Source organism: Anolis carolinensis, chromosome X (genome assembly GCF_035594765.1).
Source record: "Anolis carolinensis isolate JA03-04 chromosome X, rAnoCar3.1.pri, whole genome shotgun sequence".
NCBI classification, from domain to species: domain Eukaryota; kingdom Metazoa; phylum Chordata; class Lepidosauria; order Squamata; family Dactyloidae; genus Anolis; species Anolis carolinensis.
This window is the reverse complement of record NC_085847.1, coordinates 7,353,058-7,379,209: the sequence shown is the minus strand read 5'-3', so window position 1 is coordinate 7,379,209 and position 26,152 is coordinate 7,353,058. Positions and strand designations below refer to the sequence as shown.

The 26,152-nt window shown below is 41.6% G+C and overlaps 1 protein-coding gene and 1 long non-coding RNA gene across 4 annotated transcripts; both read left to right on the top strand.

The window, feature by feature from the left end:
• Nucleotides 1–21: 21 nt before the first annotated feature.
• Nucleotides 22–2,596, top strand: LOC134292880 (uncharacterized). Its single transcript, XR_009999989.1, has 2 exons — nt 22–316; nt 1,334–2,596. It is a non-coding gene; the product is annotated as an uncharacterized LOC134292880 (long non-coding RNA).
• A 1,888-nt stretch (nt 2,597–4,484) lies between these two features.
• slc8b1 (solute carrier family 8 member B1) lies at nt 4,485–26,033 on the top strand. 3 transcript variants are annotated; one of them, XM_062958764.1, is made up of 17 exons: nt 4,485–4,588; nt 10,208–10,254; nt 10,366–10,586; nt 11,174–11,326; nt 11,765–11,817; nt 12,660–12,718; nt 14,006–14,110; nt 14,883–15,050; nt 15,166–15,273; nt 16,593–16,649; nt 16,893–17,023; nt 18,033–18,174; nt 18,421–18,542; nt 20,371–20,524; nt 22,387–22,467; nt 23,068–23,132; nt 23,941–26,033. In XM_062958764.1, the coding sequence occupies exons 3-17, from the start codon at nt 10,425–10,427 to the stop codon at nt 24,136–24,138; spliced, it is 1,758 nt and encodes a 585-aa protein (XP_062814834.1). In that variant the 5' UTR covers nt 4,485–4,588; nt 10,208–10,254; nt 10,366–10,424; the 3' UTR covers nt 24,139–26,033. The 3 variants fall into 3 exon arrangements, with proteins under 3 accessions (XP_062814834.1, XP_062814832.1, XP_062814833.1); XM_062958762.1 differs by having other exon boundaries at nt 16,590–16,649; XM_062958763.1 differs by having other exon boundaries at nt 4,497–4,588; nt 10,208–10,586; nt 16,590–16,649.
• The last annotated feature ends 119 nt before the right edge of the window (nt 26,034–26,152 follow it).

The following is a 26,152-nucleotide window of genomic DNA, read 5'->3' as shown; positions in this document are numbered from 1 at the left end:
GATTTGAAGTCCTAACATCCTTCTTGAGCCTCTTCAGCCCCGAAACTCTTGAGCCTCTGAACTACAAGCCCCAGAAGTACACGGCCTTTAAAGTGGAAGCAGCACAATAACAGTAAACTAAAATTTCCCCCTCAGGGGGCTGTTGGACTCATTTGTTGAAGGCGATTTTAACAGGTTGTTTTAATCAATATAATACTAATAATAATACAATATATTGGGTTGCTGTGAGTTTTCCGGGAGGTCAGGCCATGTTCCAGAAGCATTCTCTCCTGAAGTTTCACCCTCATCCATGGCAGGCATCTTCAGAGATTGTAAGGTCCGTTGGAAACTAAGCAAGTGAGGTTTATATATCCAAGGTGGGTGAAAGAACTCTTGTCTGTTGGCGGCAAGTGTGGATGTTGCCATTGGTCAGCTTGATTAGCATTGAATGGCCTTTCAGCTTCAAAGTCTGGCTGCTTCCTGCCTGGGGGAATCCTGGGAGGTATTAGCTAGTGTTAGGGGAATTCTAGAACAGAAACAATCAGGGTCAGCAAAACAGGCCCTGGGCCACCCCAAAGGGGCCCTGAACAACTTCTAAACAGGCCCAAATAATAATAATAATAATAATAATAATAATAATAATAATAATAATAATAATGACATGAAATCCAGCATATCTATCTTGTTTGCTGTGTCATACTATGTTGTTGTGTCAATAATAATAATTATATGTTTAAGCTTGTGAGCCATTTGGGTCTTGATCCAGCCAAGAAAGCAGGGTAATAATAATAATAATAATTATAATTATAATTATAATAATTATAATAATTTGTGATTTTGTGATACAAAATCCAGCATATCTATCTTGTTTGCTGTGTCATACTATGTTGCTGTGTCAATAATAATAATAATAATAATGATACAGTATTCATTATGTGACATGTTTGGGACCAGAAGTCTTTTGGATTTTTGGAATTTTCATATTTCGGAATATTTGCAGGTACGTCGTGAAAGAGCTTGGAGGTAGGAACCAAATCTAAGCAACATAATTAATGTATATTTTAGAGAGCCCATCTATCTTATCTCCCGTATATAATTCTGTGCAATATTTTAAATAATTTTTCCCATAAAAGAAAGCTGAAATATCAGAAAGCTAAAGTCTCACTATCTCGGCCGCCCAGGATTCAGATTTGGGAATCTCTTGGATTTCTGAATTTCTGACAAAGGCTCTTTTGCCCTGCTAGGGTTTTTTTGGATTGTATTTTTTGAAGGGGCGAACTCTTGCAAGTCCTCGCCTTTCTCCTTTTGCTGCAGGAATGTGCTTACTAATCTCTTTTTTTTTTTTTTTTTGAAGGAGGAAAAATAATGCCAGCAAAGCGAGTGCCCTTCCCAGTGTCTTGTGACCGATCCCTCGGCCTCCCAAACAGGACTTGCAATACTTTTGGTTGGGTCATTTTGTTTTCCTGACCTCTGAATATTTTGTGAAACATGTTCCTTCTCTCTATGCCTTTCTAAACCCAAAACAAAAAGTCTTGATCCGCTTGACCACATGGATCCCAGTTTTCCTTGGGGAAATATTTTGAGGAGAATCCCTTCTCTTCCTTTGGGCTGCCCCTAAAAGCAAAGGATTGATATTGTCGCCTTGAAGGCAAATGCTTTCAAACACACCCTAAGAAGGAAGCTGGCCATCTGTCGGGAGGACTTTGATTGTGTCTTCCTGGGGGTTGGACCGGGTGGCCTTTGGGGGTCTCTTCCAGCTCTAAGAGTCTATGCAACCCAGTATTTTTTTTTAAAGGGCTTTGGCGGTATTTTATTTATTTATTTGCCAGGCCCTATGACCTGCCTTGGGATATAAGAGCCTTAAGAGCTTAAAAGGTCAAAACGGCACCTTGTTCGATTGCTCGTCTCTGGGATCACATGCTCCAAGAAGAGGCCGTCCGGTTCACACTGCCAAGGTGTGGCGCCGATGGGAAAAGCTGGAGCTGTTTTGCTGCACCGAGCTTTTGCAAACTACAAAACGCCACCAAGGAAAAGTCCCCACTAGCAAGGTCCTCGGGTTCAGCTGTCCTTTGGAAGCCGCACGGGGACATCGGTCAGAAGCCACGCTCCTGTCTGATCCTTGTCAAAACAGGCCTTTCATTGAATCTTAGAGTTAGAAGAGACCCCCAGGGATCATTCAGTTTGACCCCTTTTACCAGGTAGGGAGACACCATCCAATCCCTCTCGACAGATGGCCATCCTGTTGACGGTAGCATCTTTTTAACCATCTTGTTTACAATATTCAATATTACATTTTATTTTATCTTGTAAATCGCCTAGAGCATCTTGGATGGAGGGCGATTAATAAGTAATTAAATGATGATGATGATTATGATGATATTCACTCGTTGCACCTTACCCAGTTCGTTTTTATCCTCTTTACTTGGGTGCCAAATCCATGTTTGTTATGATGTTTGTTATTTTTATATTTTACAATGTTCATTTGAATTTTCGTGTTTTGTATTTTCTGATATTTTATTTTGGTTTGTTTGTTTTATCTGGGCTTGGCCCCATGTAAGCTGCCCCGAGTCCCCTCGGAGAGATGGAGGCAGGGTATAAAAATAAAGTATTATTCTTATTTTATTGTATGACACATCAAACAAGATAGATATGCTGGATTTCGTATCACAAAATCACAAGTCGAACACAAGTGTCTAGGACTGTGTGATGTATTTTCGGATGATGCGTGCAGATCCCAGTCAGGTGGCCTTTTGCAGTTGACAGATCGTAATTTTGTCAATGTCTATTGTTTCCAAATTATTATTATTATTATTATTATTATTATTATTATTATCATCATCATCCAGCCTATGTTTACACACCTCCAAATAAGGAGATGTCCTTAGAGGGACCAACACTTAATCCAAAGTATGGCCTAGCCTGGCACAGCTATCCTCACCTTGACTTATGGCAGGCAGGAAGACACCATCCAATCCCTACCGACAGATGGCCATCCACACCTCCAGATAAGGAGATGTCCTTGGAGGGGCCAGCACTTAATTCAAAGTTTGGGCTTAACAGAGTTCACAAGGGTTTTCCTCTGTCCAGGAGTTTTAATTCAAAAGCACATGACAACAGTACACTGAAGCATGTGCAGAATGCCAGGGTTCATTGGAGCATCGCTTTGAGCCCAAGTGGGACGTTTGGCACTCTGAAAGAGGATTCTTGTGACAAAATACACCTTGACAGCATTTGAGAAACGCTCGCCGAATTCCCAAAGCTGGTTCATGGTTTCAAAATCCGTTTTGAAACCCGGCGTTGGTTCATTCCATCCGATGATGGGAATGCAGGGGAGCGACGCTCCCACGACCAACTTGCCCTCCACAAAGTGACCCCAGGGCATTGCAAATCCTTTTCCAGACAACTGGGTCTGGGGCGGCAGCTCTTTGAAGTGGGGCTGTGGTTAGGCTGAAATCAAGGAAGCGACAAACCATGGGTTTGTTGCATGTTGCACATTTATCCGCAGCAAAGCCTTGGCGATCAGATATCGCCATAACATGATGGAAGGCCTCCCGGGGTGCATCTACACTGTTGAATTAATGCACTTTGGCCCCTCTTAAGTGCCACAGCTCAAGGTCAGTATTTTAAAAAAAAGGACAGTAAACAAAGAACAACACTCAGAAAACAGGGAAATTCCAGATAGGAAATAACCAGGGCCAGCTAATACGTCCCAATAAAGGATTCCCTCAGGCAGCAAGCTGCAAGGCTGTTCAATGTAGGTCTGAAATTGATCTCTTTCTATGTTATATTATTTATTATATTCATTTACTTTTTTGTAAACCATCCTGAATCCCTTTGGGGAGAGGGGGCGAGACATAAATAAAACTTACTATTATTATTATTATTATTATTATTATTATTATTATTATTATTATTATTATTATTATTGACACAAAGACATAGTATGTCACAGCAAGCGAGATCTATATGCTGGATTTCGTATCACAAAATCACAAGTCGAACACTTCCCAAGTGTCTAGGACTGTGTGATGTATTATTATTATTAATTACTATTATTACTATTATTATTATTATTATTATTAATCAAGGTGGCCAATTGCAACATTTCCACTTGCCTCCAACAGACAAGAGTTCTTTCTTTCTCCCACCCTGGATATCATTCCACACGGATATAAACTCCACTTGCCAACAGTCCACACAACCTCTGAGGATGCCTGCCATAGATGTGGGCGAAACGTCAGGAGAGAATGCTTCTGGAACATGAAAACTCACAGCAACCCAATATTATTATTATTAAGTGCTCTGTGGTATTGGATCCTAGGATCTACAGTTTAGCAATGCCCTAGCCTTGAGTCAGGGGAGGCAAAAGTGGGGTCAGAATGCATTCATTCTACAGTGCTCCAAAAAGTTGGAAACCAGGGCAGCTACGGGGTCCCGAGAGGGGCAAAAAGGGGCGGGGCAAGGAGCTCCGCGGCGGGGTCCCTTTAAGGCGCCGCTGAGGGGGGAAAGGGGCGGAGCCAGAGCAGGGGTGGGGCTAAGGACCGGCTAAAGGCAACGGGAGGCGAGAGCGTGAGTCCAGTTGTGGGAGTTGTCGCTTTCTCCGTCAATGGTGAGTTCCTCCTCCCGAGGCAAGAGCACGTCCGGGAACGATCCCTCGGGAGCAGCGTTGTTTACCGCTTGCGAGAGTAGATCAGAGATGCTGAGGGGTGTTGGACTTCAACTCCCAGAAACCTCGGCCGCCTCGGCCAACGAGCGGGAATTCTGGGAGTTGAAGTCCCAAACGCCAAAGTTTGGGCTAGACTTGAGTGACAGGCTCAAGGCCTCTCAGGCTGATTTCCCGGCCGCTTTGGCCCAGGAAGCGGAGGCTTCTGGGAGTTGGAGTCCAAAACTGAGAAGGCATGTTTACAGTGCCATGGAGTGCTGAGAGTTTGTAGTTTGACAAACTCTTTCACATTTTCTGCCTAAAGACACCTCCCAGGTTTGTTGGAAACTAGGCAAGTGGATTTAGATATCTGTGGAATGTTCAATGTGGGAGAAAGAACCATTGTCTCTTGGAGGCGGGTGTTAATGTTTCGATTGTCCACCTTGATTAGCATTGAATCTTCAAGGTCTGGCTGATTCCTGCCTGGGGGAATCAAATCCCACTTGCATAGTTTCCAACAGACCTCACAACCTCTGAGGATGCCTGCCATAGATGTGGGCGAAACGTCAGGAGGGAATGCTTCTGGAACATTTGCCAGACAGCCCGGAAAACTCACAGCAACCCAGTGATTCCGACCATGAAAGCCTTCGACAACACATTATTATTATTGTTATTATTGTTGTTGTTATTGCTATTGTTGTTGTTTTTATTGTTATTATTATTACAGTAGAGTCTCACTTATCCAAGCCTCGCTTATCCAACGTTCTGGATTATCCAACGCATTTTGGTAGTCAATGTTTTTAATATATCGTGATATTTTGGTGCTAAATTCGTAAATACAATAATTACTACATAGCATTACTGCATATTGAACTACTTTTCCTGTCAAATTTGTTGTATAACATGATGTTTTGGTGCTTAATTTGTAAAATCATAACCTAATAGGCTTTTCCTTAATCTCTCCTTATTATCCAACATATTCGCTTATCCAACGTTCTGCTAGCCCCTTTACGTTGGATAAGCGAGACTCCTACTGTATTATTATTATTGTCATCATTATTCCTATTCTATTTATTTATACAACAACAATAATAATATAGTCTTCCTTGGACAGATTGTGATAGATACACTTATCCAACCTCCGCTTATCCAACATTCTGTATTATCCGATGTAGTTTGCCTTTTAGTAGTCAATGTTTTTGTAGTCAATGTTTTCAAAACATTGCAATGTTTTGGTGCAAAAGTCATAAATACAGTAATTACTACATAATGTTACCATGTATTGAACTGCTTTTTCTGTTGAAAGCATGATGTTTTGGTGCTTAATTTGTAAAATCATAACGTAATTTGATGTGTAATAGGCTTTTCTTTAATCCCTTTTTATTATCCAACATTTTCACTTATCCAACGTTCTGCCGGCCCATTTATGTTGGATAAGTGAGACTCTACGGCAGGGGTCCTCAAACTTTTTAATCTGAGGGCCGGTCCACAATCCTTCAGACTGTTGAGGGGCCGGATTATCATTTGAAAAAAAAATACAAACAAATTCCAGTGCACACTGCACATGTCTTATTTGTAGTGCAAAAACAACAACAACAACAACAGCAACAAGAACAATGAAAGAACAATACAATATTAAAAAATAAAAAAACAATTTTAACCAACATACATTTATCAGGATTTCAATGGGAAGTGTGGTCCTGCTTCTGGCCAATGAGATAGTCAAGTTAATTAGGATTGTTGTTGTTGTTGTGTGCCTTTCAGACTTTGGGCGAGCTTAAGTCTAAAATTTATTTATTTAATATTTATTTATTTACTACATTTGTATCACACCCTTCTCACCCCAAAGGGGACTCAGAGTGGCTTACTAATTATATGTACATACAATATATTATATGATTAGCATAGCACAATATTAGCATTAAATATTACTATATTGAACTATACCACTATACTGTAATATTATTAGTAATATTATATGTAATATAGAATATATAATTAATATTATTATATGGTATTATTATTAGTGTTATTTTGTATTACATTATAATATTATTATCAATATTATATGTATATAGAATATATTATATTATAAAACTGAGGGCGGGGGCCAGGTAAATGACCTCAGAGTGCCACATCCGGCCTCCGGGCCCTAGTTTGGGGACCCCTGCTCTACTGTATATGTCTTTGTTGGGTCTGTACACTGCCTTTTCCTTCAAGGCGGCGAAGGGGTCCTGTTTGGTTCTGCCAGTGATCTTTCCAACTGCCTTGCAAATCAGGTTAGGCTGGAAATGCAGAAATTGGTAGGAATGCAATGACAGGGTGCCTTCAAGTCGAATGGGGACTTGGCCTTTTCCAGCAATTCCAGCTTCCAAAAGTCCATTGTGCTGACACCCCCAATCTCCCCCTTTACCGTGGCCTATTTCTATCAGTTGGTTAATTTCTCGGCTTTGTTGATTATAACCTATGATACCAGCCTAGGAAAGTAATGCAGTTTGCCTGGCACAGTATTGATCCGTGCCAGTGTTAGAACATCTTTATGCCATTATCAACCAGGGTCGGCCTCTTCACACATTCAGATGTTCACCTGGATTAATTTAGAGGGTGTACTTATTTATTTATTTACTACATTTATATACTCGAGTATAAGCTGACCCACCTAATTTTACCACAAACAAACTGGGAAAACTTATTGACTCCAGTATAAGATGAGGGTGGGAAATGCAGCAGCTACTGATAAATTCCAAAAATAAAAATAGATATTAATAGAATTACATTAATTGAGGCATCAGTAGGTTAAATGTTTCTGAATATTTATATAAAACCGTAATATAAGATAATAAAAAGGCTTTAATAAGATAAGACTGTCCAGCTCTGATTACCTATATACTCGAGTATAAGCTGACCTGGATATAAGCTGGCCAGGACCCTGACTCGAGTATAAGCCGAGGGGAACTTTTTCAGCCCTAAAAAAGGGCTGAAAAACTAGGCTTATACTCGAGTATATGTGGTATATCCTGCCCTTCTCACCCCGAAGGGGACTCAGAGCGGCTTACAAGTTTTATGTACACACACTATAATATATTATATTATTAGCATAGCACAATATGAGCATTATACTATATTATACTATACCACTGTATTGTAATTTTACATGTAATACATAATTAATATTATTATACTGTATAATTATTAGTATTGTATTATATTATTATCAATATTATATGTACATACAATATATTATTATATATTACTGTATTTTATATTGTATATTATATACAATATACAGTATATATGTGTAATACATATTATATTATTAGCATGTTGCTGGGCAACCAAAGCATGAGAAAGTCGCTTTGGGGGACTACTGCTCCCAAGATCTTGCCCCATATTGGTACGGACGGCTCTGCTGAGCAAGATGGGGATATCTTGAGCTATAATAGTTGTAATTTCGTCTCGCTTTCCTCTGTCCTACCCAGATCCTTGTCAGTCAGTCTATCCAGGTATGTTGGCGTCTCCTTTCCCGACCCGCATGCCTCCGAAAGCTATTAGGAGCTAATGGGCAACCACTTTTCTCATTCCATCGGTGCATAAGTAGGTAATGTGCATCCTTTTGGCCTGCTGGGAGCCGCCGTTATTGAGTCATTGGCTGCTGAGCCGGGAATGATAGTTCGAATGGTCTTTTTCAGTGTCTCTGTAGAGAGAGCAATGGGTGTTTACAAATTGCAAAGCGTTCTTCTGCTCTTGTTTTCCTCTTTGAACCATTTTATTTTGGAACTAAAAGGTAGATCTGGAACGTGGACACATTTGGTTTGATGGACTACAGCTTCCAGAATCTCGCATGGCTATGCTTCCAGTGGGTTCTGGGAGCTCCCATCCCAAAATAACTCTTCTAAGCTCATGATCAGGAGCTGCTGGTGGATCTCTGGGAGATTTGGAATACATCTGAAGGGATTTCTGACTCACAGGAGGTTAAGAATAGCCAGGTAAAGCTGGCAGTTTAAAAAGAAATCCCTCCGTTTCAGGGTCCATCGCTTATTGTTTTCAGAACCCAATAGAAGGTAAAGCCTCAAACCATTCAAACAGCAGCTAATGCAGAAGTTTGACAATTAAATCAACCAAAAATAAATAGAACGACAGGTGAAAGATGAATGTCGTTCCCACAATCCTATGAGTTATTACTTCCAGGTTTTCAAAGGACCTGGATGGTAATTTATGATCAGATATGGAACTTACCTGCAGTATTGATCTGTCTGTTTCCTGCTTCTTTCCCTGAAACTAAGGCTTGAGACTGTTTGCAGCAAAATTCAAAACGTCAAATATTTAAAAACACCCCAGAACAAATTGTGCTCTTAAAATCCAATTGAATTAAAAGTAATTTAAAGTCACAGATGTATGATTCCCGGCCACTGAAATCAGCCGCGTCTTCAAAGTCTCATTCTAAGCATAATAAAAAGTGATAGTTTCTCAGCTTACCGACAGCAGGATATTGAGGTTAAAGATTGAACGAGGCCAAGGGAAATCCCTTTGAGGGATTTTCGATCCCGTCAAGTGGACCTTTTATTGTATAAATATGCCCTTTGCTCCTCGATCCTGCTTGCGATTGAATGGGAAGGCTTACAAGGTGGGAAAAGTGACTTTCTGCCTCTGTCCGCATTCAAACATTCTTAGATTTTGACATTCGGGTCTCAAAAGTATATGATGTCTTTTATAGGAAATACACTTGGTTAAATCTCTAAATAATTTAATTGATGGGGGCCTCTTAGAGTCCAAGGCATATTTTACTCTGCGGAAAGGTGCTTTCGGAGTGTCTAATCCATGTATTTGTAATACACATTAAAGGCGATAATGCATTTTTCAACCGCAGGCTGATGCCAAAGCTGGATGGAGCAGCTCTATGAATGAATACACGCAAAATGATAACACTGAGAAATAAACCTGTCTATCCCTTTTCTGTTATTTTCTAAGAAGTCCAAGTTGAGGAAGGATGAGGGACGGACTCCCTCTAAGAAAGAATGAACGCTGGGTTTATTATCTTCGAAGTTGGAAGGCTGGGCAAACAAACCAGCTGATAATGGTTTGGACTCAAGACCTGGCTCTTTACTAGAGCTTTTAATCTAGGTTAATTTTATCAATATTTGTATGTATATATTTTTATCCTTTACAATTTTATCTTGTAAATCGCCTAGAGCATCTTGGATGGAGGGCGATTAATAAGTAATTAAATGATGATGATGATGATAATGACTTTTTTTTGAAAAAAGAAGTCCTCTAGAAATGGTCTGTGTTTGGCTTTCGAGTCGATTGGCTTGGTGACCTCTGTCAGGACTTTTGTGGCAGAGCGGCCAAGGGTTGCCCATGTTCAGGTTTCCTCCTTGTCTAGACCTCCAAAGGTCAGCCTCAAGTGGAAAGCCCTTCTTCTGTACCTGCGCCTTTTCTTTCCTCGAGGTGACAAATGTCTTGCGTTATTGCGTCCCCGGCCTTCACAGATTCAGATCAATTGCTGGCGTTCGTAGCCAGGCTGCTTCCTACTTTTAGCCGCGGGATCCAACCGAAAGTGACTTTTTCCCTTCTGCTTCTCCGCAGCTCCGGCTCTCGACAAAGGGAAGGAGCCTTTTCCACCTTTCTGCCAGGCAAGCTTCACTTCTCCATTTCCACCAACGGTTTGCATTTGTGAAATATCCTGGTGGTTAGAGCCCAGGGCTTGACTTCGTCTCCCTTTTCTCCGCTTGCTTCCGAGACAGATGATGCCGTGATGTGCAGAAGTTTGAAGTAGGCAGTGGTTCCTTTTAGATTTGGCATCATGCAAACTGTCTGGGTCGTTGCTGTGGCCTGGATGCTCTTTGGAGAGGCCAACGCTCGAGGATCTCCTTTGGGATCTCAGGATGCCGAGGGCTCGGTGCCTCTTCCCTTGGACAGCAGAGGGCAGGCCATCAGGGTCCTGGACCCGGGTCCACACGTGGATGTAAGTAGGGGAAGTTCCTCTCTCCTTCCTGAACGGGAGAAGCTTGTCGTTGTCTGTGGGGCAAGTTAGTTTGGTTGCTACTCTTGGAAACGTCCTTCATAAATATAGGATGGAAGGCCATTGGGATCATCTGGTGTCTTTTTTCTAGTATTGGAACCCCTTCCTTGGTTCTTTCCTTCCCTCCTTCACTCTTCCCTTTGCTCTTTCTCTCTTTGTGGTCTTCTAATCCCTTCCTTGGAGCCGCAGTGGCACAATGGGTTGGTTGGTGGTTCGAATCCGCAAGACGGGGTGAGCTCCTGCCTGTCAGCTCTAGCTTCCCATGCAGGGACATGAGAGAAGCCTCCCAGCAGGATGGTAACACATCAGAGCAAAGTCTCTGTAGACGGCCAATTCTCTCACACCAGAAGCGACTTGCAGTATGTTCTCACGATAAAAAATCCCTTCTTTCCCTCCCTCTTCTTTTTGCTCTTTTCTTTCACTCCCCTTCCTCTCCTTTCTTCTCTCTCTCTTCCTTTCCGCCCATCCTTTACATTCCCTTTTGGAGTAATGTCCCCTCTCTGTTTACTTTCCCTCTCTCTCTATTCTAGTGCAGAGAGGTGAAGAAGCAGAACAGCTCTGGGCGCTGCTCCTTCATCAAGACCAACCCGGACTGTCAGATGGAAGGCGGGTTCCTCAACTACCTCAACGGCGTCTTCTGCGTCTTCCCAGCTTCCCTGCAGCCTCTGGCCATCACCCTTTATGTAAGGGCCAAAGCCATGGGTTGGGAAGGGGGGGGAGGACCCCTTTTCTTTCTGCTTGGCTTGTGATGGGATCTCTGAAGGTCTGGCATGAAAGATGCCGGGGGGCAGGAGCAGCAGGAGGACGTTCTCCTTTGGGTGGGCTTTTCTCAAAGGACTTGGTGTCTCAGCATCTCAGGACGATAGAGTGGAGAATAAGCAGAGCTTGGGAACGATAGGTTTGGACCAGCCACTTCAGGGCTAAAAGCGTGGCGGGCAGAACGGATTTGTAGTCGGGCCAAGAATCAAGCCATTTGTGGCGCACCAAGCACCACATCTTTGAGAGAAGCCGTTGCAACGCATGAGGCAGTGCCATGGTGACTCACGTTCAGGGAATTGGTTCTGGATTTCACCCTTCCAAAGAAGAAGTGCCGTGAGACTCTTCCCTTTGGTTTCCTGCAGGCGCTGTGGCTCCTTTACCTCTTTGTGATCCTTGGTGTCACCGCGGAGAAATTGTAAGTCAAACTCCAGAAGTTTTGGGAGACCCTGGAAAGGGTTCCCTCTTCTATGCGCTGTGTCCACCTTCCGTTGATCACTTTCCCTTCCCTTTTTCTAAACTGTATTTTTTTACATGCCCAACTGAAGTTTTAAGCAACTACAGTTTGGAGGGACAGAAGGAAAATGGGGAGCAGAATTCTTATCCAGGAGAACATGGATCAAAAAGTGCTTAATTAATCAGCCCCAGAGGGTTTTTTTAAATAATCTATCCTGTATTTATTACGATTTTACCATTTATGTGTTTTAAATGCAATTTTTTATCCTGTATTTTTGTTTTAATTGATATATTGTATTACTATTTTTTTCTTTTTATAGTGTGATTTGCATTATGTTGCCTATATTTTGTCCTATGTTGTTTGGGCCTCTGCCCCATGTAAGCCGCCCCGAGTCCCCACGGGGAGATGGTGGCGGGGTATAAATAAAGTTTTTTATTATTATTATTATTGATACAACTACATTGTATGACACAGCAAACAGGATAGATATGCTGGATTTCGTATCACAAAACCACAAGTCGAACACTTCCCAAGTGTCTAGGACTGTGTGATGTATTTTCGGATGATGCTGCAGATCCCAGTAGGGTGGCCTTTTGCAGTTGGCAGATCATGATTTTGTCAATGTCTACTGTTTCCAAATGCCAGCTGAGATCTTTTGGCACGGCACCCAATGTGCCGATCACCACCGGGACCACCTGCACTGGTTTCTGCCATAGTCTTTGAAGTTATTATTATTATTATTATTATTATTATTAATCTGTGCTTTCTCGTTCGATCTTTCTTTCTTTCTCTTCCCCCTTCAGCTTCTGTCCCAATTTGTCTGCCATCTCCACCAAGCTGAAGTTGTCCCACAACGTGGCAGTATCCTTTCATGGGTTTATTCTATGTGCAGTATGCACGCAACGAACATATGCTTTGAAACTATTGAAACAATGGCTTGGATCCAGTCCTACTGGGAGGAGGCCCATAGAAAACCAGTTGGGCTGTTGAAAGTATGACTAACTGGATCCAACCCATCATTTCTACCCATAGATTCATATGATGTAGGCTTAATTATAGAGCATTATATAACGTCTTCAGAGCCAAGATCTCAGCCTTCCTAATGCTGCGACCCCTTAATACAGTTCTTCATGTTGTGCTGAACCCCAACCATAAAATTATTTTTGTTGCTACTTCATAACTGCGATTTTGCTACTGCTATGAATTATAATGTAAATATCTCATATGCAGGATGTATTTTCACTCACTGGACCAAATTTAGCACAAATACCCAATATGAGTAAATTTGAATACTGGTAGGGTTTGGGGGGGGGGTGGATTTTTTCATTTGGGAGTTGTAGTCACTGGGATTTATAGTTCACCGACAATCAAAGAGCATTCTGAACTCCACCAACAATAGAATTGGACCAAACTTGGCACACAGAACCCCCATAACCAACAGAAAATACTGGTCTTTGGTGACCCCCCCCCCCCTTGACACCCCAGGCGTCCCGACCCCCAGGTTGAGAAACGCTGCTTTAGTGCAAACATGTATATGAGTGTCCACTTTTTTGGAGGGTGACATCTATATATATAAAAGAGTGATGGAATCCTGGCGACCGCCAAAACAACAAAACTAAACACCCCACAACCTCAAAAATTGACAACACAACCCATCATCCATGCCTCTAGGTTGATACAACAAAAAGAAAAGAAAAATAAAGTCCTAATTAGAGGGAGAGGAAGAATTGTTTTTATCCAATTGCTGCCAGTTAGAAGGCTAAGCTCCGCCCACTTGGTCTCCTAGCAACTCACTCACCCAGGGGACAGGCAGAGTTAGGCCTCACTTAGGCCTCTTCCACACTGCCTATAAAATACAGATTATCAGATTTTAACTGGATTAGATGGTAGTGTAGACTCAAGGCCCTTCCACACAGCTATATAACCCATATAATCTTATATATTATCTGCTTTAACTGGATTATCTGGACTCTACACCTTTACCCTTGACCTTAACTACCACCAGTTCCTCAATACTTTATTTCCCATACCACCATACTTCGCCACAGCAACGCGTGGCCGGGCACAGCTAGTATGTTTATATGAGGTTTGGAGTGGGATTTTGCATCCAATCCGACACCCGATCTTTTCCTTAACGCTCTCTTCCATGGTGTCACCTTTCTGGCCTTTGGGAATGGGGCACCAGACGTCTTCAGTGCCGTGGTGGCGTTCTCGGACCCCCGGACCGCCGGTCTAGCCATTGGCGCACTCTTCGGTATGCGTTTGTTCCGGACGCTTTATGACAAATTGCAATTGGCAGTCCTTCTCTTCCTTTCCCTTCCTGCTTTGGTGGGACCTGCCCTGCTTCCTTCCTTCCTGGTTTGCACTCTGAACTCGTGTTGTTTTCCAGACGTTGCACTTCTTGGAGTGCTTAGAGTGTCCCTTTGGCCCAGTGCGTTTGGCATAATTTATTCATTATTTATTTATTTATTTATTTACAGTATTTATATTCCGCCCTTCTTTCTCACCCCAAAGGGGACTCAGGGTGGATCACATTGTACACATATAAGGCAAACATTCAATTCCATATAACATAGAAAAGAGACAGAGACAGACGCAGAGGCAATTTAAACCTTCTCCAGCTTCCAGCTTCCTGAGGGTATGTTTGATTCCAGCCACGGGGAGTAGCTGCTTCATCATCCACTGCGACGGCAACTTCCTCATTCCAACGGCGGCTGGATGATTTTTATGGTGTCGTAAATTAGCCTCCCCACATATGGTACCTAAATTTCCTACTTGATCAATGCAACTATCTTTTGGGTTGCTTAGGTCAGCAACGAGCAAGGGCTATGTTTTATTTTTCATTGTCGGGTGCTCACCCCAACATGGGCTGGCTTCAAACTCAGAGTGATTTATTGCAGCTGGCTGCTAACCAGCCCGGCATAAGGAACATTGTCATCGTCCCCTGTGCCCAGTCTCACATCTCCGTGGCCATGTGGGTGAGAGAGGTCGCTATTCACTTAACCGAACCGATGTTTTCTTTCTAGGTGCCGGCATCTTTGTCACCACGATCGTGGCGGGCGGCATAGCCCTGGTCCGGCCCTTCACAGCAGCCTCCAGGCCATTCCTCAGGGATGCCGTCTTCTATATGGTGGCGGTCTTCTTGACCTTCGTGGCACTCTATTTCGAGGAGGTCACCTTGGGAGAAGCCTTGAGTAAGTCCAGAGGTAGAAGCCATTGCTAGACGAGGTCAAGGGGCCTTTGGAGCCTAAAGGCCCTCGAGATCAGGGCGGTCTGGGCTGTCGTGAAGCAACTTTTTTGGTTTTGCAGGTTACCTTGGGCTGTACATCTTCTACGTCTTGACAGTGGTGGTGTCCACGTGGCTTCACAAGAGGCAGCGCAGAGAGAGGCTGGCCCCGCCTAGCCCTGCAGAGCCAGGTAAGGAAAGGAGCAAAGAAGCCACCAGACTTCCTTCTCTGTGTCCAGAAGGTCTCAGGTCCAGCCCATGACTGTCTGGGGTCTCTTAAAAGTAGTCGCTAACAGAAAAATACACCCTTCTCTATGATAGCTCAGGCCACTATCGCACTCAAAGTAAGGATGCCTGAAAAATCTTTTCAGTTCTTAGCTTTTAATTCTGCCCTTTGGAACCAATCCACAAACAAAGATAGACTTCTCCATATTTTCGAGTGTTTTTTATTTTATTTTTATTTAATATTTATTATTTGTTACATTTATAATCCCGCCCTTCTCACCCGGAAGTTACACAGTAGAGTCTCGCTTATCCAAGCTAAACGGGCCGGCAGAACCTTGGATAAGCGAATATCTTGGATTTTTATTTCGTGTCAAAAGCATTGCATAACAAATACATTTTTAAAACGATGAAAAAAATAGAGGAAATCACAAACAACTAAATAATTTTAGACCAAAAGCGGGCAACAGCAACCCTAACCCTAACCCTTAATCCCTTTTTATTATCCAAGATATTCATTTTTTTTGCATTGGATGAATATCTTGGATAATAAAGCGGGATTAAGGAAAAGCCTGTTAAACATCCAATTAGGTTATGATTTTACAAATTAAGCACCAAATCATCATGTTGTACAACAAATTTGACAGAAAAAGTAGTTCAATGCGCAGTCATGTTATGTTGTAATTACTGTATTTACGAATTTAGCACCAAAATATCACGATATATTGAAAACATTGACTACAAAAATGGCTTGAATAATCCAGAACCTTGGATAAACGAATCTTGGATAAGTGAGACTCTACTGTATGTACATACAATACAGTAGAGTCTCACTTATCCAAGCCTCGCTTATCCAAGCTTCTGCTGGCCCGTTTAGTTTGGATTAGTGAGACTCTACTGTATATCTATATATATATGAGTGATGGCATCACGGCAGCGGACAAAACAACAAAACTAAACACCCCACAACCTCGAAAATTGACAGCACAACCCCTCATCCATGTCTCTAGGTTGATACAACAAAAAGAAAAGAAAAATAAAGTCCTAATTAGAGGGAGAAGAATAATTGTTTTTATCCAATTGCTGCCAGTTAGAAGGCTAAGCTCCGCTCACTTGGTCTCCTAGCAACCCACTCAGCCCAGGGGACCCTTTACTTTAACTACCACCAATTCCTCAATTCTTTATTTCCCATACCACCATACTTCGCCATAGCAACGCGTGGCCAGGCACAGCTAGTTGTATTATGTTACATTATATTATATATATTCTAACTCCTGTCTTTTAGCAGAGCATCCGACAGACTCCGAAGATGGGGATGCCTCAAGCATCAATGGAGGGGACTATGGTGAGTCAAATCCAACCTTTAGGACTGAAACAAGAGCTGGCCGGGAATGACGAAGAGGGACACATTTCTAGAAGTATCTTTTCCTACATAAGCCGCCCTATTTTTAGGGCTCTTTTGAAGCGGCAACGGATGTTGTTTCATGCTCTTGGTCTTTCTGAAAGCGGGATTCTTCTGTGTCCAGCACGGAATCCATGAGGGTCCAATAGTCCTGGATTTTGTTCTGCTTCCCCCTCCTGTCTGCAGGTGAAGAATACCAGGCCCTGCTGCCTTCCGAGGAAAGTACATTCCAGGTCCTGATCCGCTCCATCAACCCCCTGGACTACAGGAAGTGGAGGAGGAAGCCCTGTTACTGGAGGCTGATCAAGGCCTGCAAGGTAACCGCCTGGGCTCAGAAATCCATGGATATTTGGGTCAGCTTATACTCGAGAATATATGGTACATTTATTATTTTTCTCTATTATTATTGGTATTATTACATTTATTATTTTTCTCTATTATTATTGGTATTATTACATTTATTATTTTTCTCTATTATTATTGGTATTATTACATTTATTATTTTTCTCTATTATTGTTGCTACTATTACATTTATTTTACTCTATTTTTATTATTATTAATACATTTATTATTTCACTCTGATCTTATTATTATTGCATTTATTATTTTACTCTATTATTACATGTATTATTTACTCTATTATTATTAAAAGGATACATAAGCACATTGACATTGAAGAAGATGAGAATAATGATTTGATCAGAGTTGCACAGTCTTATCATAAATTTGAGCTTGATGTAAATATTCAAAAACATTTAACCTACCGATGCCTCAATTAATGTCATTTCATTGGTATCTATTTTTATTTATGAAATTTACCACCCTCGGCTTATACCAGAGTCAATGTTTTCCCAGTTTTTTTTTGTGGTAAAATTAGGTGTCTCGGCTTATATTCGGGTCGGCTTATACTCGAGTATGTACGGTAATTTGGAAAAGTCTTGTTGGCTCAGTCCAAAGGCCTACAGGTGCAGTAATACCCTTCCCAGCATATTTCCTCTCTGCTACTAGCCATGGTGGAGCATACTCTCTCTAGTCCTGTGAATATATCCAAAGCTTAGTTTAAACCAATCCAAATTGACACCGTCACTCCGTCTTGTGGCAGTGAGTTCCACAGTACAGCTCCGTCCTATGTGAACTCCCTCACTGTTCAACTTGAGCGGAGGAACCCGAGATGCTTCCAACATGTGTAATCATTACTTCTTTGGAAGGTGGAGATGGAGTTTTTTAAAGGTTCTTTTTTTTAAGGACAATTTTTGAAACCAGGAAAGAGCCCTTTAGATCGATGGTGTCTTCATCCGGCTTCATGAGTCATGTTTCCCTTACAGTTGCCGATTGAGTTTGTGCTGCGCCTTATGGTCCCCATCGTGGACCCCGACAGGGAAGATCAGAACTGGACCCGGCCCTTGAACTGCCTCCACCTGATCACGGGCCCCGTCTTCTGCGTCCTCACGTTGAAGTCTGGCGTGTGTAAGTGCGGGGTTTCCTTCCTTGAGCAAGGGCAAAACCTCTGAATCGGGACATGAAAACCCTAGGATAGAGTTGCACTTCAAGAAGCAAGGATGGGATCGTGGTAGGATTGAAATCCTGGATCGTAGGCTCATACAATTGATAAGGATCCCAGTCCGATCCTCCGCCAGTGGAGGAATCCACCCTTTGGGATCAGCGGAGGGCCGAAGCAATGGTTTTGTTTCTCCTCTCCTGTTTCTCCTGCAGATGGACTTTACAAGATCCAGGGCATCTTCCCGGTGTGGGGCGTGGTGTTGCTGGCAGGGGCTGCCATGGCGCTGGTCATCTTTGTCACCACAAAGAACGAAGTGCCACCAAAATACCACTGGGTGAGCATCGCCTTGGAAAAGTGGCGGGACTGTGGGATGAATGGGCCATGCCTCTTCGCTTCTGAGATCCCATTTGGTCCGTTCTGTTGTCCTCTTTAGTGTCGTCCATTCAATCATTTAATGACAGTTAATAATAATAATAATAATAATAATAATAATACAAAAAACAACAGGAAAAACTATCAGGACCTCAAGATTGAACTTCAGAGACTCTGGCAGAAACCAGTGCAGGTGGTCCCGGTGGTGATGGGCACACTGGGTGCCGTGCCAAAAGATCTCAGCTGGCATTTGGAAACAGTAGACATTAGACATTGGAAACAATAGAAATCACGATCTGCCAACTGCAAAAGGCCACCTGACTGGGATCTGCGCGCATCATCCAAAAATATATCACACAGTCCTAGACACTTGGGAAGTGTTCGACTTATGATTTTGTGATACGAAATCCAGCATATCTATCTTGTTTGCTGTGTCATAATAAAATAATAATAATAATAATAATAATACATCACACAGTCCTAGACACTTGGGAAGTGTTCGACTTGTGATTTTGTGAAACAAAATCCAGCATATCTATCTTGTTTGCTGTGTCATACAATAATAATAATAATAATACATCACACAGTCCTAGACACTTGGGAAGTGTTCGACTTGTGATTTTGTGATACGAAATCCAGCATATATATCTTGTTTGCTGTGTCATAATAAAATAATAATAATAATAATAATAATAATAATAATAAACTTTATTTATACCCCGAGTCCCCGTGGGGAGATGGTGGCGGGGTTTAAATAAAGTTTATTATTTTATTTATTTTTAAAAAAACAATAAAATAATAAACTTTATTTATACTCCACCACCATCTCCCCGTGGGGACTCGGGGCGGCTCACATTGTTACAAAAATAACAACACAAATACATTAGCACAATATACTCAACTTAAAACACAATAAGGTAATAAAACAAATGTTAATACAAACGTTAATATAATAGTAATACAGTAGAGTCTCACTTATCCAAGACTCGCTTATCCAACGTTCTGGATTATCCAATGCATTTTTGTAGTCAATGGTTTCAATAAATCGTGATATTTTGGTGCTAAAATTGTAAATACAGTAATTACTACATAGCATTACTGTGTATTGAACTACTTTTTCTGTCAAATTTGTTGTATAACATGATGTTTTGGTGCTTAATTTGTAAAATCATAACCTAATTTGATGTTTAATAGGCTTTTCCTTAATGCCTCCTTATTATCCAACATATTCGCTTATCCAACATTCTGCTGGCCCGTTTATGTTGGATAAGTGAGACTCTATTGTAATAATAATAATAATAAACTTTATTTATACACTGCCACCATCTCCCTGCAGGGACTCGGGGCGGCTCACATTGTTACAAAAATAACAACACAAATACATTAGCACAATATACACAGCTTAAAACACAATAAGGCAATAAAACAAAAGTTAAAACAAAAGTTAAGACAATAGTAATAATATCAAACAACTACCAATACAATTTAGTCAACTTCATAGGTGGGGGGGGGGCTGCAGCAGCAATATAAAGCTAGAATCATTAGATTAAAATACCCAGATAAGAGGGACCTAGTGAAATTCAGAATAGAATTATAATGAGGCTGGTCATCCAATGGCTGTCTCTCCAGTTAGTCTTAAAACCATTGCCGCTACCTTTTCCTACAAGGCTCCACGCCCGCAACTGTTTCAGTGGTAATTTCTGCTGAAAATTGCAAAAGAAGAGAGACATGTTGACGCTGAAATGATATCCCTGTATCTGCCCTCCCCATTTTTTCTGCCACGGCGACAGCTTTTTGCCTTCCTGGGCTTTCTGGTCAGCGCCCTGTGGATCAACACTACGGCCACCGAGGTGGTGAACATCTTGCGGACGTTGGGCATCGTCTTCCACCTCAGCAACACCGTTCTGGGCCTGACGCTGCTGGCCTGGGGAAACAGCATCGGGGGTGAGTAGCCCGCCAGGGCAATGGTGATGGATTTGATTCCCGTTGTGGACAAAGCTGAATCGTCTTTTTAAATCTATATATATAAAAGAGTGATGGCATCACAGCGACCCACAAAACAACAAAACTACAGGGCCCCCAACCTCGAAATTTGACAACACAACCCATCATCCACGCCTCTAGGTTGATACAACAAAATGAAAAGAAAAATAAAGTCCTAATTAGAGAGAGAGGAATAATTGTTTTTATCCAATTGCTGGCAGTTCGAAGGCTAAGCTCCTCCAACTTGGTCTCCTAGCAACCCAATAAAAAATAATAAAAAACACTAAAAATTAATACAATAAAATACTATAATAACAGAAAATAACTAAAAATAATACAAGACAATAATAAAATATAATAAATAAAAATATAACTTACAATAAAATTAATTTAAAAAATGCAAATAACGTCAAATAAAAATTACACAACAATGTTTAACCAATACCACCACCACTTTGCCACAGCAACGCGTGGCCGGGCACAGCTAGTTTTTTATAATACTTTTTATTAAGATTTCTTTTATAAAACAATAATAATATAATAGTCATAAAGAAGAAAAAAGAAAAGAAGAAAGGAAAAAAGAGAAGAGAAAAAGAAGGGTTAATATATAGATATGAATAAAGGGACATAAATAGAGCAGATTTAAGACTGCAAGTTAGAGTACCTATTTTACTATGTGTATTACCGACACTAAATTGTGTATATTCTGGAAAAAAAATTAAAACTTTTGTTATTATTGTGATAGTTACTTAATTGCAGTGTGTATATGTATGTGTGTGTGTGTGTGTGTGTGTATATATATATATATATATATATATATATATATATATACACACACACACACACACACATACATACATACATACATACACACACACACACACACACACACACACACACTAGAGTCTCACTTATCCAACATAAACAGGTTGGCAGAACGTTGGATAAGCGAATATGTTAGATAATAAGGAGAGATAAAGGAAAAGCCTATTAAACATCAAATTAGGTTATGAATTTACAAATTAAGCACCAAAACATCATGTTATGCAACAAATTTGACAGAAAAAGTAGTTGAGAAGTTCAATACGCAGTAATGTTATGTTGTAATTACTGTATTTACGAATTTAGCACCAAAATATCATGATGTATTGAAAACATTGACTACAAAAATATGTTGGATAATCCAAAACATTGGCTAAGCGAGTGTTGGATAAGTGAGACTCTACTGTGTGTATATATATATATATAGTGCATAGGCGAAGAAGAAATGGAGATGTAAACATAGGTTAAAATTATCAGGATAGAGAAACGATGTTACATAGAAAAATGATTGGTTGTTTTGACTTCCTGGTATCTTCCAGAGGTCTGTTCCTTTTCTATATTTCTTTTCTATTCTCGTTCTTTTCTCTCTTTCTTTGTTTTTGTACATAATTTTATTTTTACGAATTGTTCTTACCATATCAATATTTTTTTATTCTTTAACATGAGATATTCGTTTACTTGTTTCCAGTTGGTTTCCTTTATTTTCATTCCTTTATTCTTAGTCATGAGAAAGGTAAGCCTATCCATATTTCTAATTTCTAAGATTTTTGTCATCCAGGTTTCTTCATCAGGTATATCTTGATTTTTTTCCATAACTTAGCATAACACAGTCTTGCGGCTGTGGTCAGTAAGAAGAACAATTTGTCTGTATTTTTTTTCCATCTTTATTTCGTGGATTCCTAGTAGAAATGTTTCCGGTTTCCAAAAGCTGAATCGTCTTTAGGGCTCCAGTGTGTGAGTGGTAACGTGTCTCTGTGGTTCCCTTTTGTCTGTTCTGGCAGATATGTTTTCGGACCTCACCATGGCGCGGCAGGGTTACCCCCGCATGGCCTTCTCCGCCTGCTTCGGAGGCATCATCTTCAGTATCCTTGGTTGATGGACTGAGTTTGCCCTTTCTTGGTTGGCAAGGGGTGGAAGGAGTAGATTTATTTATTTATTTATTTATTTATTTATTTACATCATTTCTATTCCGCCCTTCTTTCTCACCCCGAAGGGGACTCAGGGCGGATCACATTACACATATAGGCAAACATTCAATGCCTTTTTAACATAGGACAAAGACAAACAACATAGCTCCAAGCGGGCCTCGAACTTATGACCTCTTGGTCAGTGATTCATTGCAGTTAATTGCACTGGCTTGCTCTCCCGTCTGCGCCACAGCCCCGGGGTTGGACTGGATGGCCCATGAGGTCTCTTCCAACTCTGCTATTCTATGAGTCTATGATTCTAAGCGCAACAACAATATCTGTAGGAGTAGAAAGTTGCTCCTCTTCCCCTATTTTTTCTCTCTTGAACCAAATGCAAACACTGCTGTAAGCAAGGGTTGTTGGGGAAAGGAAGATCTCATCATCTGGGACCCTGTTCTGACTTTCTCTGGAAGGTGATGGATCATGCCAAGGGTCTCTCTCGCCGGATGAAAACCATTCCTGACCAAACGGTCTCCATCCTGAACACATTTGCAGATATGCTTGTCGGAGTGGGACTCGGGTGCCTTCTGCAGATGACAAGCAGCAAATCAGTCGTCAGGGTATGGACTGCTTTGTCCTTTTCCTTCTTCTCTTGCCTTTTTTTCCACGTTGGTCCTCCGATAGTGGTCTGAGAAAAGAATAAGGAGAGGATTGTGGAAGTGGGAGCATTTGGCAGGCACTACGGTCGGGTCTGCTTAGTACTGGGAAGGAAATCGGGTAATTCTAGGTGTTTTCGGTCCATGCTCCTCAAAGAGAATTGCGTGTTTCCAGCAAATAGAGTTGTCAGTGGGCACAAATAGAGTCTCCCATACCCAAAAATGTAGTAGTAGTAGTAATAATAATAATAATAATAATAATAATAATAATAATAATAATAATAATAACAACTCTGGCAGAAACCAGTGCAGGTGGTCCCAGTGGTGATGGGCACATTGGGTGCTGTGCCAAAAGATCTCAGCCAGCATTTGGAAACAATAGACATTGACAAAATTACGATCTGCCAGCTGCAAAAGGCCACCCTGCTGGGATCTGCCCGCATCATCCGAAAATACATCACACAGTCCTAGACACTTGGGAAGTGTTCGACTTGTGATTTTGGGATATGAAATCCAGCATATCTATCTTGTTTGCTGTGTCATAATAAAATAATAATAATAATAACAACTTTATTTTTATACCCCGCCCCATCTCCCCAGAGGGACTCGGAGCGGCTTCTGTAGGCAGTGGGAAATCTCTGAATAAGAAATCTTGCCAAGCAAACCCACCAATAAGGCCATGACATGTTGGAGCGGACTTTGAAGGCACACAACAATCATAGATGTCTTCCTGACCTGCGGAGATGTTGACTCTCTCTTTTTCCCTTTCCAGTTGGAATCGGAAGGCCTGCTGGTGTGGATCTTGGCCGGCGCGCTAGGCCTGAGCCTGGTCTTCTCGTTCCTCTCGGTCCCCGCTCAGTGTTTCCGTCTGGGCCGGGAGTACGGCTGCTGCCTCATCCTCTACTACCTGGTGTTCCTGACCGTGGCCCTGCTGACAGAGTTCCGAGTGATCCGGCTTTCCACTTACTGACGCAGGAGACTGTCGGCATCGGGATTGGGTCGTTTACCCTCGGAAAGGCATGGCTGCTGGCGAGCCCCGGTCAGCGTGGTGGTCGACTGTCATCGTGGCTGCTGCTCTCTGACTTCAAGGAGAGCCCTGGACAAGAAGTGTGGATGTCTCTGAAGGCAGGATGTTCCCGGTTCCTTGCGAGTCTGGGATTTTTGCACCAAATTGGGCCTTGGGAAACTAACTCCCCATCCCCAGCTAGTATTATATTTTTGAAGGACTTGGCATTGTTTAGGTTTGGAACAGGGGAAAGTCTTTTAAAATGTTTTTATAATGATTTTTTTTCTTACCAGAAGCAGGATTCTTATCCTGCCTTAGCTGGCGCTTGAATGTCAAAGTTGCAAAGGCATCTCCAGGCTGCCTTTGGTAACTACTTCAGAGTGTCGTTTGACCAAGAAGTGGCACGTACAAGCGAGACCGGCCCCATTGAATCTGTGGGATTTACCAATGTGTTAATTCATCATTCAACAGTTGATTCAGCAAGGGATCCCATTCTAGTTGGGTGGGTGACATAAGCCATGTCAGGCTATGAGATGTATATTTTCTTCTCCTGAAGTCATGTGCATGTTTTCCATAGCTTTCACTTTTTTTTTTTAAATCACGTAATTTAATGTGTGCCTTCAGATGTAACTTCCCCCTTGACCAATGTGGATGATGTGTACTTTCCAATCATAGACATAGCAGCTACTCCTGTTTTTTTTAAATAGGCACAGTATCGCGTGCCTATCGTTTCTCCGAAAGTCAGCAATCCGTGACTTTATCAAACCTCACAAAAGGATTTTCCATCTTTTGGTAGGAATGCGTTAATTCCATGGACTTTTCCTGGAGAAGTGGAAAACTCTTACTGATGTCACTTTTAAAAAAATGCTAACATGGTGAGGTTTTTAAAAAGAGAACATCTGTGAAAACTTTAGGAAGGGAAAAGGGGATGTTAAACCCCAAGGGGTTGAGAATATTTAGAACTCTGAACCGAAGTCCCCACAAATGTGAAGAGACGGCTGGAGGACAACTCCATGTTTGAAGGCCAATTTTTTTATTTTTTTGGGAAGGATGAAGGCTGGCAAGTGACACCTCTAGGAGGGTCCGATGTCTCTGTTTAAATGCTACTTTCCTACTAGCAGCCTAATGCCTTGGTTAGGCCCCAGTGTGTATTTTGAAGAATAGGACCTGAAGTTCTCCTGAATGTTCTCTTCCAAAGTGATAAACTACTATCTGAAAGAACAAAGAGCTGGTGAACTGGTGTGAAAAGCAACTGGCTTTGAATTGGTCGGTGAAAGTCTGTTGTTTTTTTTAAGAGTAGGAGATCTGCATGAGAATGTATGTATATCTTTTGGACATGTCTCGTCTGTCACAATCTACCTCAGAAGAAAAAATGAGAGCAGTCACTTGCTTAAAAGCCCTTCTTATGGGAGGGACGGAAGCTGCTTCAGGGCTAAGTTTTAAGATGCTGTGGGTTTTTATGGATTGGTAGAGGCAACCAATGCTTTTCCATTCCCTCCTTGAGGAAAAGAACTGCTCTCTAAGAACATTTTCATGTTGGGCAATTTACAGAGTGGAGCGATTACGGTTCTTAACTAGCCCAGAGTTTTTACAACTCACTTATGGACCACTGTGAGCCGGCTGCATCATGCCTTTCGTCTCCTGTATCTCCATGAAGGGGAAGAGCAGAGTGGCTCGCATTTCGGATGTTACTTCAATGTTTTCAAAGACCCTCAGATGTTGTCCGACACTGTACGGAACGGTTGCACTGTATTTATGCTGTATCCCTCATTTCCTGTTCTGAAAAAAAGCCCTACTCTTTCTCTTGCTCTGAGAACAAATGTGACATTTGGTGTGTTAATAAAGGCAAAAAATGAAAAGGAACGCTTCGTTTTCAGTGCTTATACAGTTGACCTGCAGATGGTTTCAGCACCGAGAATGGCTTATATGGTGCAGTTCAACATTTCTAAGCCCAAGAGTGAGCCAAGGGATCTTATAC